Here is a 16903-nt window from a genome sequence, read left to right as displayed (position 1 = left end):
ATTATTGCTTATATAAAACATTTCTCTGTTTCCCTAAGGGTTCTATGAGGTGCACAGAAGTGCAAGTTTCATATGGCATCATCATCATGGCTTAGATTATTGCTTGAAAGGTTGTTATAAGATATTGCTAGGAAATAAGTTTTAGATGAATATACAATTCAATGAGAAAAGTACAGAGTGAGACTAAGTATCAACTTGGTGATGTTTCAAACATAAAAATCAAAACATTTGGGAATAAGGCTGTCACTTTGACATTTGCTTCTCTGTCCTAACGTTCATAGTTCATATCTTGTTGGTAAGGATCAACAAATATTGTTATGTACTGCACAGCTCTGGCAGTAACTAAGAAAGTTATACTGTACCTAGTATGTCTAATAGCCCTATAGTGAGCAATATTCATCGCTCATGCTTATCAGTGTTGATTTGAAGCTTGAAGACTTATGCTCAAAAAGCAGACTATAAATTTGAAACCAAAGCTAAAATTAAAAACTTGTGAAAGAAATAATGCTATTAAGCCTGGAGTATTTAGCTTTTCAAAATAAGTATAAATGAAATAACATATGTCTATCTTAGTCAACTTGCATTTATTCCTAGTAATTGGGATTATTTGAATATTCTTCATTGATTCCCAAATCTGGCTGTATATTAGCATTACCTAGAGTGATTTTCTAAATACAGATTCCTAGGCCTCCACCTGCGATCTACTGAATCCAAATCTCTGAAGGTAAAGTCCAGTAATTTGTGTCCCTAAGGTAGTCAGATACTGCCAAGCTTCCTAAAGTAGTCAGGTACTGCCAAGCTGATGAGTTGAACCACTGAACAGGAACCATTGAACATTTCTTAATAAGGATGGAATTGGCAATGAAGCACATGGCTGAAGCTATGGTCTGGTCACAACACAATAGAAATAAGACACAGGAACTTCCCTGGTGGTCCAGTGGTTAAGAATCCACCTTTAACTGCAAGGGATGTGGGTTCAATCCCTGGTCAGGGAACTAGGATGCCACATGCTGCGGGGCAACTAAGCCCACGTGCCACAACTAGAGAGAAGGCCGTGCACTGCAACTACTGAGCCCGAGAACTCTGGAGCCTGCACGCCGCAACAAGAGAAGCCTGCGTGCCACAACGAAGGCCTAGTGCAGCCCAAATTTTAAAAAAGAAAAATAAATAAATAAAGACATAAATTTTACTTCTCTACATCCCAAGTCCTTCCAAAATGTCACTCTTTTAAATCATGTAGTATCTACATTCAACACACAGACAATCACACACACACAGAATATTTATTACTTTATAAAACTAAAACTATTCTACAACATAAGATTAGCTGTGATTCTTCCTATTTATAAATGTATCAATGACTTTTTTTAATGAAAGGAAGAAGGAAGGAAAGAAGGAACAAAGGAAGGAAGGAAACAGAAAGGTGACAGGAAAATAATACTTAGGCTTCAACTGTTTGAATCAAGTGTGAGGAAGGAATTTTGCACACTATCTCAAAATGCTCTGACAAAATTTATGTTAATCTGTGTATAATATCAGTGTCTGTTCTTCTTTCACCACTGTGAGGAGGCTTAATTTGAGTCCACAGCTGGGGTCAGTTTATCCATTTAACAATAAAATTCTTTCAATCATGTTAACACAATTTATGTGTATGTTCAATCAGCTGGTTGTAAATTAAGTGTACTCATATCAAGAGCTATGCTTAAAGAATCATCACTCAGACTGTGATATGTTAAACTTTAATAATTAAGCCTCTGGTGCATCATGTTTTTCAGGTTATATCTAATAAGATATGCTTATAGAAGCCTCTGAAATGACATAATTTTTGTAGCTGAAGATCTATAGTTTAATAATAGAAATACCCAGGCTACAATATGGGGCTTTGTTCTCAGACTTGAGTTTCTAGGTACTGTTGGCTGAAAGACATCTGGTGCCCCCCAGAGCCTATTCAGAGCCATGTGTAACTCATTCTGAAGGAACATTTATGGAAGTTGTACCAAATGCTTGCAGCCAGATAGTATTTTTGAAGAAAGCAGGGAGAAGCTACAGGTGTAAGTAATGCCCTAGCACAACTGAGAATAGTTAGTTCACTTCAGCAGTGCTTTGTTACTTGGGCCTAGAGTTGTGTGGGTCTTGCAATCTGCCTGAAACAGGCATCAACAACTCTTTCTATGGCCATGTTAGGTTCAGTGCTACAGAGGGAATGGTGTTTGACAGAGCCAAACTTGACTTGGTGAGATGGTTTCCAGTGACAGTATAGAGTAGGAGAGGGTCTGGGCATTGGTTAAGTTGTGCTTAAAATGCATGACAAGAAAGAAACCTACATGTAGAAGTTTTACTGTCTGCTCTGATGATCCACAAACTTGCCCTCAGCAAGTCAGGAACCCAAGGAGCCTTCAAAAAATATATTTAATAATGGTGATAACCTTGAGCTCCCTCTTCATACCTCACAACCTCAAATATACCATTTCAACTGGTATCAATATGATTCTGTAGGAAAAACACAGCCTGGCAGTTTTCCAAATTCTCTGTGATTTTGCCTTTTGTATCTATCAATTTAATTTTGCTTTATTGCTGTAACTCTTTGGAGGAATTCAAATTAAGACTTCCTACACTTGTGAATGAGATTTTGCTTTATTTGATGTCCTATTTTGTTCTGTTTTTCCTGGAGAGGCACACAATTTTGCACTTTCACAATAAAACACTATGTTCCTGTTACTATTGTCACTGGATAAGAACAGTGTGAGACCCCGAATGTTCATATTTGAAGCGCTGAATCCACAAACCCACTCTCAAGTCTCAGGCATCAGTGTCTGTCTCAGAGTCACAATAGGTCATACACAGCTCACTGGATTCCACACATAATGAAGTATTAAAAGAGAAATCAAAACTATTTGAAATATAAAAGAAGAGATGAACATCAAGGCAGATTTTAGACAGTTGGGCCAAACTGTTAACTAGAAGCTGTTTCTTCTTTCCCTTCTCCACCCAACACTACAAAGCCAAGAGCCTCAACTATATGTGTTCTTCAGGCATTGATTATTATTCTTTTTATTATGGCTGTTACCTATTTATTAAGGTTCACAAAGCATATACTGTGCAGTATATTTTGGGTGCATATGGGGTTTCTGACTTCGTTATATAACTCATTTATTTGTAAACAATGACATTCTCTCCATCAAAATGATACGGATGCCAACATGAAGCTTTGGTACTGATGGCTAGTCATAAAGTAACTTTTTCAAATCAGTTTCTGGAAAGAATACTGAAACAGAGGGTCTATATGTGTCAAATTGGATCTTAAAGTATCCATTTTAGAGTGGGTTAGAGCCATTTCCCCAATTAAATAACGTTTGATTTCTAAAGGGACATCCATTTAAATTCCATTTAATCTGCCATGCTAAAATGCATGATGTATGTTAATAGTTTGTACATGAGAATATCGTATAGATATTAGTCAAATGAAATACCAACAGCCACCCATTATTACAATCACAATTCTTAATGGAGGATACATGTATTGTACTCTATAGGACATATAAAAATGCAATGCTTTTTCACAGCCTCTAAATTCTATGACTGCAGGTAGAATGAAATGCCATTTTATACCGTATTTTGCAAATACATGTAGGAATAGTGTAGCTATAATAAGTCAGCTGTACTAGGTTGGCAATATGGTAATAGACCAGACCATTGCCTCAGACTATACCTTCAAAGATACATTTAGATTATATTCTATGAAAAATGTAGTTTACATCTTGTTTGTGATATTTAATAGATCTCTGGCATATTCATTGTGACATTTGTGACAATGTAAGTAGCTACTCTTCCCCAAGTAAAATCATATAAACTAAGAAAGAGCTTGTTATTTTTCTGACAAATTGAATGTATATACAATTCTTTTCCCAAACCCTATCACCAAGTACTAGATAATGAAGTGGATTGTCAAGGATGCTTTTAAGATATGCTTCCCACAGGTATTTTTAGGTATGGAGAGAATAACCATATGTTTAGAATAGTTGCTTAGACAAATCTTTACAAAAAGTAGAGAATAAGATTGGATGATTCCTGGAAGTCCCTTTCAGCCTTATGGTTAAAAAACACATTGTTTACGATTAAAACACTTATGATTTCCTATATCACAATAAGCTTTAAGTTACTTTGCACAGTAAGCAAAAATGACTTCAGTGAGTTTTGTTCTCTCCCCATGCTCCTGTGCTATAAGAAGACCATCAGCATAGCTGAGGTATTTCCTATTCTTATCAGGAGGATTGAAGTGCTCCCAGAGCCTGTTCTTTCCACACTGACTGTAAGGCTGCCCTCTATTCCCTGTGAAAGAAGTGAGTTAATCTCTCAGCCCCCTAAAGAAATTCTTTTGTGAGTAATTATTCCCATGAGAGAACCTTGTCCTCAGCCTCCACAGCCTCCTATAAACACCCTGGTCTTCTTGCCCACATGTGGTTAAAAACAGAAACCTAGACCCAAGGAAGGGAGGGACAGGCAAGGATTCAGGTCTATGTCCTCTTTCTACATGCAAAGTGTTGCATTAGTGTCCTCTTAAGCCCCAGAGAGAGAACAGAGTTCAACAATTATAAAAATGATCACGATTATAACAACTAATCTGCAATCTAAAAATATTTTCTAGCTGTATACTTAGAGAACTTAAAAACATTAATTAATCTTCACAGACTACATTGGACACTAGTTAATCTGTTCCTTAACTGAGTTATTTCATAACCAAATTCTAATGCAGTCAAAATCCCTAACCAGAAAAAGTATATTGTATTCAGTAGACATAAGCTACCAATGAGTATACCTATCGGAGTAAGAAAATGTCCACCACAAGGTTTCAAGGAAACAAATGTTTCCAACTCATTAACCTCAAGGGAAACTTAGATTCTATATCTGATCCAAAATAAGAAACTTTAGACACACTGTGCTCCTAATTTCAGGGTGAGTCTGTAATAATATTTTCATGCACTCTTAATTAATGGGAACAGGTTTTCATTTAGCAGAACAAGCAATGGAAGCCTATCTGTAACTTTGGTGATTACTAGGTCTGAAGGTTAGACATACTTCAGTGTTAATGAAGGTGATTCACTGAACTTAAAAGCCACATCAAATAAACTGCAGAAGAACATTAAAAAAAATCTCAAATCCATAAAGTACAGGTTTTTTTCCTTGTTTTTATTATGAAAGAATAAACAACCTTCTTGGCAAAATATCCTACACCTTTTTCTCACTAGTGCCAGTATCTAGTGATTTGCTCCCATGAGGAGCAGTTAGTCCTTAGGAAGCATCCGTTGAAGAAGGTGACAGGGGCAGGGGGGTGGACTTACATGTCATTTAGTAGGATGTTGTTTATTAGAATTTAGCACATTGTAAAAACTACCTATATTTAGAAGTGCTAAGTTGAAAGGGTGCAATGTAGCAAATCATTTTATTTTCACTGATATTTCATAGAAGATATCAAAAAGACCTTTCTTTAATCTTGGTTACAGATACATACATTTGCTATTAGGAAATGCCATTTCCTCTGGATTCTATGCTACATTAATCAAATCTAAAAGCTGTATTTACTAAGCAGATATACTATGCTTTCTCAGCATCTGAAATCCTAGGTTATGTGTATTTTCAATCTATGCACTTATCTCTCTAAATAAGTGAAACTATATTCAATTAATATGTTGGAATTACATAATATACCAACTATACAGTAGCAGATTGTGAAAATCTAATAATGCTAATGCTGTGTGAAATTATCTAGAAGAGATATGTATAAAAATAAGTAATATCCCTAAAATATTTTGCCAAGTTACAGTTTTTCCTGCTGGGAAGTTTACCACACTACCATGATATATGTATGAAATGTCTGTTCAGAAAAACAAAATTAGAAAATATTCCTTTCATACTCACTCACTAAATGTAGGAATATATAATCAAAACTGGCTCTCAAAAGTGATACAAATATATAGAGAAAGATACCTGTATGTGTGACAAACAAGAAAACATGGAACCTATTTATTGTTTAGTTTTGAAAGTGGCCTCACACTTGTAATTAATTAAAATACATATATATATTATACATAATATATATATGACCAAAAACACTCATAAGAATGGATACATCTTATTTCCCCTTTGCCCTTCAGTCTTTTATTGACTGTCATCACCCTCCTTTTTCTAGGATTATTGCCTGACATAACAGAAATTCCACTGCTTGTTCTCCACAGAGCAGTGAAAGATAAACAATGTTTCCATTCTCCTGTCATGACCCATGTTCTGGGCTTGTGCTTTTTGGAGGAGTCTTTGATCTGTAGCAGGTCTCAGAGGCTTGTCTCCCGGAGGAACATTGTGCCAATGTTGTAGGAAACCTTTTTTATTCTCGATGAAGAAAGAGAAGGCTTTGGCTGCTTAGGACCAGTTCTTACCTCCAGGAAATAGCAGACCCCAGAGATTTCCTTTGGAAAGTTGTCTGGAAGCTCTTCACGGGACCGAGGAATGAATGTGAAACTTTCTTCTCGTTTTAATAATCTAAGAAGAAAATATATAATGTGAATCATATGGGCAGGGGAGATGAGAAAAAATGGACACAAATTTTAAAGACTCAGGAAACCTATCAATGACTGAGCTCATATTAAATGCCTTCATTCTTTGTAGAGATGTGGCCTTCATTACATTCTAAATACTAGGAAATATTATTTCTCAGGAGAAAATACCTTCACGCTATAATAATAATTTAAAAAAAGCAAAGTTGTTCTTGGTGCTACTGGAAAATATTTGTTCAAAGTTGATTTTTTCCTAAACAAAAGGCTAAAGAAACTGCATAATACAAGTTTTTATTCAAACATGCAGTATTTACTCTTTGTTTTAAAAATCTGCCTAACTCTGGAGCACTCCTTTAATGTTTTGTAGACTCTCAATAATATTTAAATCCTATGTGTCATACACATAAATCAAGTTTTTAGCTTTGTAGAACAACAGTCATAATTCCATGTTTCTGTGATATCTGGTTACTGATTTCTAGCAACACATATTTTCTAAACTCACATTTAGAAAATATTTGTTTGTCACTTATTTGTCAAACAGCTTGACTCGTCCCATACAGTCATAGTTAATGACAATTTTCTAGTACACTAATACTGGAGATTTATGCTTGTCCAGTTCCATGAAATGTTCAGTTTGATAGCCATATCTAAAAAAGTGGTCCAGCAATTCAATTTAATTCAACATCTTTTATGAGCTCCTTCTTATTGACCTAGAAAAATCTCCTAGATTCTGTTGTGAATATAATAAGTAGAACACACCAAGCTAAGAAGCTTAAAATTTTGTCAAAAGAGATAGACACAGAGAATAAAAGAAACAGAAAATAAAAACTGAATAAGCAAACAAAAGCCACAGTAATATAAAAGTAATATAAAACAATAGGCTAGATGCCATAAGAAAGGTGAATCCAAAAAGTGTCGAAGCCCAGAGAGGGAAAACGTTTACAGTGGGATAACCACTAAACCCCCATGGATGAAATGGTACTTAAAGATGGGCAGAATTTCAACAAGTGAATGTGGAGAACAACATAATCAAAGGTTTAGATACAAGAAAATTATGATCAGGATCAACATGTTTCCAACTATTGGATACCATTATAGAATGAGGTAAGAGTGAGAGTTAAGGCTGAAGCAGTAGGTTAAGACAAACTTTTTAAGTCCAAAACTAAAAGTTTAGACTTTATTTGGAAGGAACAGTGGAGCCAAACCTATCACTTTTTCCCTAAAAACAACTCATATTCCTAAGACAGGTAAATGTTAATAGCAGGTCCAAGTTATTCAGGGTAAGAGGTGGGTTGGGGGTGAAAGGAACCATTATGACAGAGAAAAGGCAAAGTGAAAAAGCCAGTGAGTGCAAGGAGAATAAACAATGTTTGAAAAATGTAAGATCATTGCACAAGCAAGGATAATCATCTTTACACTAAAGAGAAAAAAAGAATCATTCCTTGTCAAAAGTTCTTAATGGATAAAAATATTATCTGAAAATAACAGTTGGTAGTACTAAGAATTCTTATAATGTGAGCAATCTATATTTACCCTTATGAATAACTGTTGTAGTATTTTGCCTTATAAAAGATTTTTTAAAGATTTTATTCTTACTTGTTCAGTTTATTTATTGAATTTAATTTTTATTTTATGTTGGGGTATAGTTGATTTACAATGTTGTGTTAGTTTCAGGTGTACAGCAAAGTAGTTCAGTTGTACATATACATATATCCATTCTTTTTCAGATTCTTTTCCCCATACTGGTTATTATAGAATATTGAGTAATTCCTTGTGCTATATAGTAGGTCCTCGCTGATTATCTATTTTATGTATAGTAGTGTATATATGTTAATCTCAAACTCCTAATTTATCCCCGTGCCCCATCTTTCTCCTTTGGTAACCAGAAGTTTGTTTTAGAAGTCTGTGAGTCTGTTTCTGTTTTGTAGATAAGTTCATTTGTATCATCTTTTTAGAGTCCACATATAAGTGATATCATATGATGTTTCTTTCTCTGACTGACTTCACTTAGTATGATAATCTCTAGGTCCATCCATGTTGCTGCAAATGGCATTATTTCATTCTTTTTTTATGGCTATTCTATTTTATATATATACCACATCTTCTTTATCCATTCCTCTGTTGATGGACATTAGGTTGCTTCCATGTCTTGACTATTGTAAATAGTGCTTCAATGAACATTGGGGTGCATGTATCTTTTTGAACTAAGGTTTTCTCCAGATATATGCCCAGGAGTGGGATTGCTGGATTATATGGTAGTTCTATTTTTAGTGGTTTAAGGAACCTCCATACTGTTCTCCACAGTGGTTGTACCAATTTACATTGCCACCAACAGTGACTGAGGGTTCCGTTTTCTCCACATTCTTGCAAGCACTTGTTATTTGTTGACATTTGGATAATAGCCATTATGACAGGTGTGAGGTGATATCTCATTGTGATTTTTCCTTTTTAAAAACTTCCAATTGACCATCCCTTTAAAAATATTACACAGTGATTATATTAACTAGGGATATAGGTAAATGAGTCTCATTCTAACATTTCAAAATTCTTTCAATTAACTTATCTCATTTATTCACATAATGTAACTCCATGCAAAGTCTAAACATGCTCTTCTCTGACAAATTTATGGAGGGTAAAAGTGAGTCCAGAGTAAGATAGAGTGCTTTGCTAATGGGAGCAGTAAGACAGATTTGGCACTGAAAGTAGAGTCCAGACCTGTTAACTCCTAGTCAAGCTTAGCACTACAATAAATAATAAAGCTACACTAAGATAGTTTTTTTTCTTCCAGTGTTATTGAGATATAATTGACATACAGCACTGTATAAGTTTAAGGTGAACAGTATAGTGGTTGGACTTACACCATGAAATAATTACCACAATAAGTTTAGTGAACATCTCATATAAATACAAAATTAAAGAAACAGAAAATTCTGTTTTCCTTGTGATGAGAACTCTTAGGGTTTACTCTCTTAACAACTTTCATATATAACATACAGCAGTGCTAATTACATTTTTCATGTTGTACATTACATCCCCAGTACTTATTTACCTTATAACTGTTAGTTTGTACCTTTTGACTACATCCATCTAATTCCTGCTTCCCCCACCCCCATCTGGTAACCAGAAATCTGATCTCTTTTGCTGTGTTTGTTCACTTTTGAGGTATCATTGACCTACAACACTATATTAGTTCCTGTCATACCCAGTAGTGATTTGATATTGCTATACATTTCAAAATAATCACTATGATAAGCCTAGTTACCATATGTCATCATACAAAGATATTACATAATTATTGACAATATTGCCCACCCACACTGTACATTTCATAACCATAACTCATTTATTCTGTAACTAGAAGTTTGTGCATCTTAATCTCCTTCAACTATTTCTCCTTCCCCCAACAAACTCCTTTCTGGCAACCACCTGTTTGTTCACAGTATACTTAATGCTGGCTTTGTTTTGTTATATTCAGTCATTTGTTTTGCTTTTTAGCATCCACATAAAAGTGAAATCATACAGTATTTGTCTTTCTCTCTCTGACATTTCGTATAGCATGATACCTTCTAGGTCCATCCATGTTGTCCCAAATGGCAGATTTCATTCTTTTTTATGGCTGAGTAATATTCCATTGTATGCATATGCCATATCTTCTTTATCCATTCATTTATTGATGGGCACTGAGGTTGCTTCCATATTTTGGCTATTGTAATAAAACTGCAGTGAACATAGAGGTGTATGAATCTTTTCTTATTAGTGTTTTTGTTTTATTCAGATAAACATCCAGGAGTGGAATTTCTGGGTCATTTGATAGTTCTATTTTTAATTTTTTGAGGAATTTTCATACTGTTTTCCATAAGGGCTGCACCAATTTACATTCCCTCCAACAGTGATTTAGGGTTCCATTTTCTCCACATTCTTGGAATCACTTGTTATTTGTTGATATTTAGATAATAGCCATTCTGACAGGTGTGAGGTGATATCTCATTGTGATTTTTATTTGCATTTCCCTGATGATTAGCATCTTTCCCTTTGCCTGGTGGCCATATGTATGTTTTCTTTAAAAATGTCTACCTAGGTCCTCTCCCAGATTTTAAATTGTGTTTTTGTTTTGTTGATGTTGAGTTGTAAGTGTTCTTTGTATATTTTGGATATTAACTCCTTTTTGGATAAGTGGTTTGCAAATATCTTCTCCCATTCAGTAGAGACCTTTTTTATTTTGTTGATAGTTTCCTTTGTTGTGCAAAACTTTTTAGTTTGATGTAGTCCCATTTGTTTATTTTTGCTTTTGTTTCCCTTGCCTAAGGAGACATGTCCAAAAACATATTGCTAGAACCAATGAGAAAAAGCATATTAGTTAAGTCTTCTTCTAAAAGTTTTACAATTTCAGGTGTTATATTTAAGTCTTTAATCCATTTTGATTTTACTTTTCATATGGTGTGAAAAATTAGTCCAATTTGATTCTTCTGTCCAGTTTACCGAACACCATTTATCTTTTCCACATTGCATTTTCATTCTTCTTTTATTTATTTATTTTTTTTTGCAGGACACGGGCCTCTCACTGTTGTGGCCTCTCTCATTGCGGAGCACAGGCTCCGGACGCGCAGGCTCAGTGGCCATGGCTCACGGGCCTAGCCGCTCAGTGGCATGTGGGATCTTTCCGGACCGGGGCACGAACCCGTGTCCCCTGCATTGGTAGGCGGACTCTCAACCACTGCGCCACCAGGGAAGCCCCATTCTTCTTTTTTGTATATTAATTGACCATATGACTGTGGGCTTAATTCTGGGCTCTTTATTCTGTTCCATTGACCTTTGTGTCTGTTTTCTGCCAGTACCATACTGTTTTGAATTACTGTAGCTTTGTAGTATGGTTTAAAATCAGGGAGCATGATACCTCCAGCTTTGTTCTTTTCTCTCAAAGTTATTTTGGCTATTCTGGGTCTTTTGTATCTCCATACAAATTTTAGAATTATTTGTTCTAGTTCTGTGAAAAATGCCATTGGTATTTTGATAGAAATTACATTGAATCTGCAGACTGACTGAGTACCATTGTCATTTAACAATATCAGTTCTTCCAACCCATAAGCATCATATATCTTTCCATCTGTGTCATATTCAATTTCTATTCTCAGTGTCTTATAGTTTTCTGAGTATGGGTCTTTTTCCTCCTTAGTTAGATTTATTCTTAAGTATTTTATTCTTTTTGATACAACTGTAAATGGGATTGTTTTATTAATTTCTCTTTCTGACAAGTTTGTTTTTAGTGTATAGAAATGCAACTGATTTCTGTATATTGGGGCTTCCCTGGTGGCACAGTGGTTGAGGGTCCGCCTGCCAATGCAGGGGACATGGGTTCGTGCCCCGGTCTGGGAAGATCCCACATGCCACGGAGCAGCTAGGCCCATGAGCCATGGCCACTGAGCCTGTGTGTCTGGAGCCTGTGCTCCACAACAGGAGAGGCCACAACAGTGAGAGGCCCGTGTACCACAAAAAAAAAAAAAAAAGAAAAGAAAGAAAAAAAAGAAATGCAACTGATTTCTGTATATTAATTTTGTGTCTTGTAACATTAACAAATTCATTGATAAGTTCTAGTAGTTTTATTTTGTGGCATCTTTAGGATTTCCTATGTATAGTATCATGTCATTTGCAAAGAGTGACAATTTTTCTTCTTTTTTTCCAGCTTGGATTCTTTAAAAAAAATTGTTTTGTGTGTGTCTGATTTCTGTGCCTAGGATTTCCAATACTGTACTGTATAAAAGTGGTGAGAGTGGGCATACTTGTCTTGTTCAGGAAGAAATGCTTTCAGTTTTTCATTATTGAATATGATGTTGGCTTGGATTTGTCATATAAGACCTTTATTATGTTGAGATATGTCCCCTCTATACCTACTTTATTCAGAACTTTTATCATAAATCTATGTTGAATTTTGTCAAAAGCTTTTTCTGCATCTACTGAAAAGATAATATAATTTTTATTCTTCAGTTTGTTAATGTGGTTTATCACATAGTTTGATTTGCAAATATTGAACCATTTCTGATTCTCTGAGATATATGCCACTTGATCATGGTATATGATCCTTTTAAGGTATTGTTGACTTCAGTTTGCTAATATTTTGTTGAGGATTTTTACATCTATGTTCATCATTGATACTGGCCTATAATTTTCTCTTTGTTGTGATGTCTTTGTTTGGTTTTGGTAACAGGGTGATGCTGACCTCATAGAATGAGTTCAGAAGTGTTCCTTGCTCTTCAACTTTTTGGTAATAGTTTGAGAAGCTTAGGTGTTGATGCTTCTTTAAATATTTGGTAGAATTCAACTCTGAGTCCATCTGGTTCTGCACTTTTATTTGTTGGGAATTTTAAAATTACTGATTCAACTTCATTACTGGTAATTGTTCTGTTCATATTTTCTATTTCTTCTTGGTTCAGTCTTGGAAAATTATACATTTCTAGGAATTTGTCCATTTTTTCTAGGTTGTCCATTTAATTGATGTATAATTGTTTGCAGTAATATCTTATGATCCTTTGTAATTCTGTGGTGTTGGTTGTAACTTACTCTTTTACATTTCAGATTTCATTGATTTGGGCTATCTTTTTAGTTTGGCTAAATGTTTATCAATGTTGTTTATCTTATCAAAAGTTCATATCTCATTTTCACTGATCTATTGGTTTTTAAAAAAATTCTCTATTTCCTTTATTTCTGCTCTGATCCATATGATTTCCTTCCTTCTACTAATTTTAGGTGTTATTTGTACTTCTTTTTCTAGTTCCTTCAGGTGTGAGATTAGATTATTTATTTGACATATTTCTTGTTCCCTGTGGTAGGCTTGTATTGCTATAAAATTCTCTTTAAGACCTGCTTTTTGCCCCATCCCATAGATTTTGAACTGTTATGTTTCCATTTTCATTTGTCTCAAGGTATTTTTTGATTTTCTTATTGATATCTTGATTGACCCATCAGTTGTTTAGTAGCATATTGCTTACCTGCCTCTTGTTTGTGATCTTTGCAGTTTTTATTCTTATAGTTCACTTCCCTTCTTATACCAAATCAAAAAACATGCTTGATCTGATTTCATTTTCCTTAAATTTACTGAGAGTTGTTTTGTGGCCTAGCCTGTGATCTACCCTGGAGAATGTTCCATGTACACTTGAAAAGAATATGTATTATGCTGCTTTTGGATGAAATGTTCAATATACATCCATTAAGCCTATCAAGCATAATGTGTCATTTAAGGCCAGTGCTTCCTTATTGATTTTCTGTCTGGATAATCTGCCCATTGATGTAAGTGAGGTGTTGAAGTCCCCTACTATTATTGTGTTCCTATCAATTTCTCCCTTTACGTGTGTTAATATTTGCTTTATGTATATTTAAATGCTCTTATGTTGGGTATATATATTTACAATCATTAGATCTTCTTCTTGATCATTAAGTAATATATTAATTTGTTTCTTGTTAAAGTCTCTCTTTTAAAGTCATTTTGTCTAAGTATTGCTACCCTGGTTTTTTTTTCATTTCAATTTGCATGGAATATCTTTTCCCACCCCCTCACTTTTGGTCTGTGTGTATCTTCAGATGTAAAGTGAGTATCCTAAAGTCAACATATATGTATCCATTCAGCCACTGTATGTCTTTTTTTTGGAGCACATAGTCCATTTACATTTGTAGTAATTATTGATAGGTTTGTACTTATTACCATTTCATTAATTGGTTTGGGGTAGTTTTTATAGTTCTTTTTTGTTCCATTTTTCTTCTTTGCTTTCTTCCCTTGTGATTTGATGATTATCTTTAATGTTTGGATTCCTTTCTCTTTTTTGTGTTTATGTATCTATATAGATTTTTGGTTTGTGATTGCCATGAGGTTTATATATAGCAAAATATATATACATGATTATATTACATTATTGATCTCTAAATTCAAACACATCTTAACAACCCTGAATTTTTCTCCCCCACATTCACTGTTTCAAACATATTTTACATCAATTTGTTTTGTGTATCCTTTAACTATTTATTATTATGCATACAGTTTGGTTTTACTACTTTTGTCTTTTAACCTTCTTGTTTTATACATAGTTGATTTAATACCTTTATGGTATATTTGCCTTTTCCAATGAGATTTTTCTCTTTGTAATTTTCGTGTTTCTAGTTTTGACCTCTTCTTTTCTGTTTAGTGAAGGCCCTTTAACATTTCTTGTAAAACTGGTTTTTGGTGTTGAACTTTTTTAGCTTTTTATTGTCTGTAAAACTTTTGATTTCTCCATCAAATCTGAAAAGAGCTTGCCAAGTAGAGTATTCTTGGTTGCAGCCTTTTTCCTTTCATCACTTTAAATATATCATGCCACTCCCTTCTGTCCTGCAGAGTCAGCTGATAGTCTTATGGGAATTCCCTTGCACATAACATGTTGCTTTTCCCTTGCTGCTTTAATGTTCTTTGTCTTTAACTTTTGCCATTTTAATTACAGTGTGTCTTGGTCTGGTCCTCTTTGTGTTGATCTTGTTTGTGACTTTCTGTGTTTTTTTGACCTGGATGTCTGTTGACTTTCCTAGGTTAGGGAAGTTTTCAGTTATTAGTTCTTCATATGTATTCTCTGCCTGTTTCTCTCTCTCTCCTTCTACTTGGACCCCTATAATGTTAATAATATGCTTGATGTTGTCACTGAGGTCTCTTAAGCTCGCTTCTTTTAAAAAAAAATTCTTTTTCTGTTCATCATGAGTGATTTCCACTAGTCTGTCTTTGAATCCACTGACTCATTTCTCTGTATCATCTAATCTACTCTTGATTTCTTCTTGTGTATTTTTATCTCAGTTATTGTATTCTTCAGGTCTGTTTCATTCTTCTTCACATTTCCTAACTCTTTGTTGAAAACTTCTAACTTCTTACTTTTTTCATTCATTTTTCTCCCCTGTTCTTTGAACATCTTTATGATCATTACCTTGTACTCTTTTTCAGGTAGATTCCTTATCTTGAACTTCATTTAGTTCTTCTGGGTTTTTATATTTCTCTTTCCTCTGGAACATATTCCTCTTTTGCCTCATTTTGCATAATTCTCTGTTTATATTTTTATGTATTTGGTAGAATGGTTATGTTTCTCAATCTTGGAGAATTGGTCTTATGTAGGAGATGACATATGGGGCCCAGTAGCACACTCCCCTTTGGTTACCAGAGCTATATGCTCTAGGGGTGCTCTCTATGTGGGCTACATGGGCCCTTCTGTTGTGGTGGACTGACTACTGTGGGTGTACTGGTAGTCATGGCTGGCCCTAGGTCCAGTTGGTTGCCAGACTCTGACTAGGGTAAAGGCTGTAGGCCACTGGTAGATAGGGCTGGGTCCTGGAATGACTGGCTGCACCATCTGGGAACTTCCATTCCTAGTGCTGGTATGCTGGTGGCAGGGCTGGGTTATGAACCAGCTGGTTACAGAGCCTAGGTATTCCTGGGGCTAGTGCGGGCCCACTGGTGGGTGAGACCATGTCCTGTGATGACTGGCTGGAGGGTTAAAGACCCCATAGCTAGTGTCAACCTGCTGCTGGGAGAGACCAGATCCTAGGGTAGTTGGCTGAGGGCACCAAAGTGTCCAGAAACTAATGTTGACCCACTGGTGGGCAGGATAGAATTCAGCAGATCTTGAGTCTGGTGCTGGTGCCAACCTGCTTGTGAGTGGGTCAGGTTGAAACAGGTGGTTGTAAGGCTGCAGTGGTCCTGGGCTTGTATCTGCCTGTTGTTAAGTGGGCCAGAGCCAAGGGTGACCTGGAGGTGGTGTCATCCTACTGTTGTGTGGAACCGTGTCCCAGGGCAGCTGGAGCTCAGAGGTTCCTACATCAGTCGACCTGCTGGTGAGTGAGATTTTATCCCCACACAGGTAGCTACTTGGCCTTTGGCTTCCCAGAACTGGTGCTGACTAGCTGAGTCCCAGTGGTTAAAAGCTAGAGGGAAGATTCCAAAATGGTACTCATCAGAACCACCAGTGTCCTTGTAGTAGATAGAGTCCCAGGTGTCTCCTACTTCTCTTGGAAGCTCTCCAAGAACAGCAAATGGGTCCTTTCAAATTACTGTTTCTGCCCTGGGTCCCAGAGCATGTGGCTTTGCATGAACCCTTTAAATGTGGTGTCTCTATTTCTACAGCCCTCTGTCTCTCCCAAAAGTAAACCCCATTGCTCTTCAAAGCCAAACATTCTGGGGGTTTGTCTTCCAAGTGTAGGACCCCTGGACTGAGAAGCCCATATGGGGTTTGGGAGCCCAATGTTGAGTTTGGATCCCTTGCTCCTTGGGGAGAAACTCTGCAATTGTAAATATCCTCCCTTTTCTGGGTCACCTACCTAGGGGTATGGGTCTTGACTACAGTGCATCTCTGTCC

The 16903-nt window shown here is 35.8% G+C and overlaps 1 protein-coding gene across 1 annotated transcript in view; it reads right to left on the bottom strand.

Annotated features, from left to right (window-relative positions):
• Nucleotides 1–6326: 6326 nt before the first annotated feature.
• Nucleotides 6327–16903, bottom strand: part of GUCY1A2 (guanylate cyclase 1 soluble subunit alpha 2) — a 417832-nt gene continuing 407255 nt past the window's right edge. Inside the window, exon 8 of the mRNA XM_060104638.1 lies at nt 6327–6534. Coding sequence (XP_059960621.1) covers nt 6327–6534 — 208 coding nt within the window. The remainder of the gene's footprint in view (nt 6535–16903) is intronic.

This window comes from Mesoplodon densirostris, chromosome 7 (genome assembly GCF_025265405.1).
Source record: "Mesoplodon densirostris isolate mMesDen1 chromosome 7, mMesDen1 primary haplotype, whole genome shotgun sequence".
Taxonomy (NCBI): Eukaryota; Metazoa; Chordata; class Mammalia; order Artiodactyla; family Ziphiidae; genus Mesoplodon; species Mesoplodon densirostris.
The sequence above is the reverse complement of the archived record's forward strand: the minus strand, read 5'-3'. Positions and strand labels throughout refer to the sequence as shown.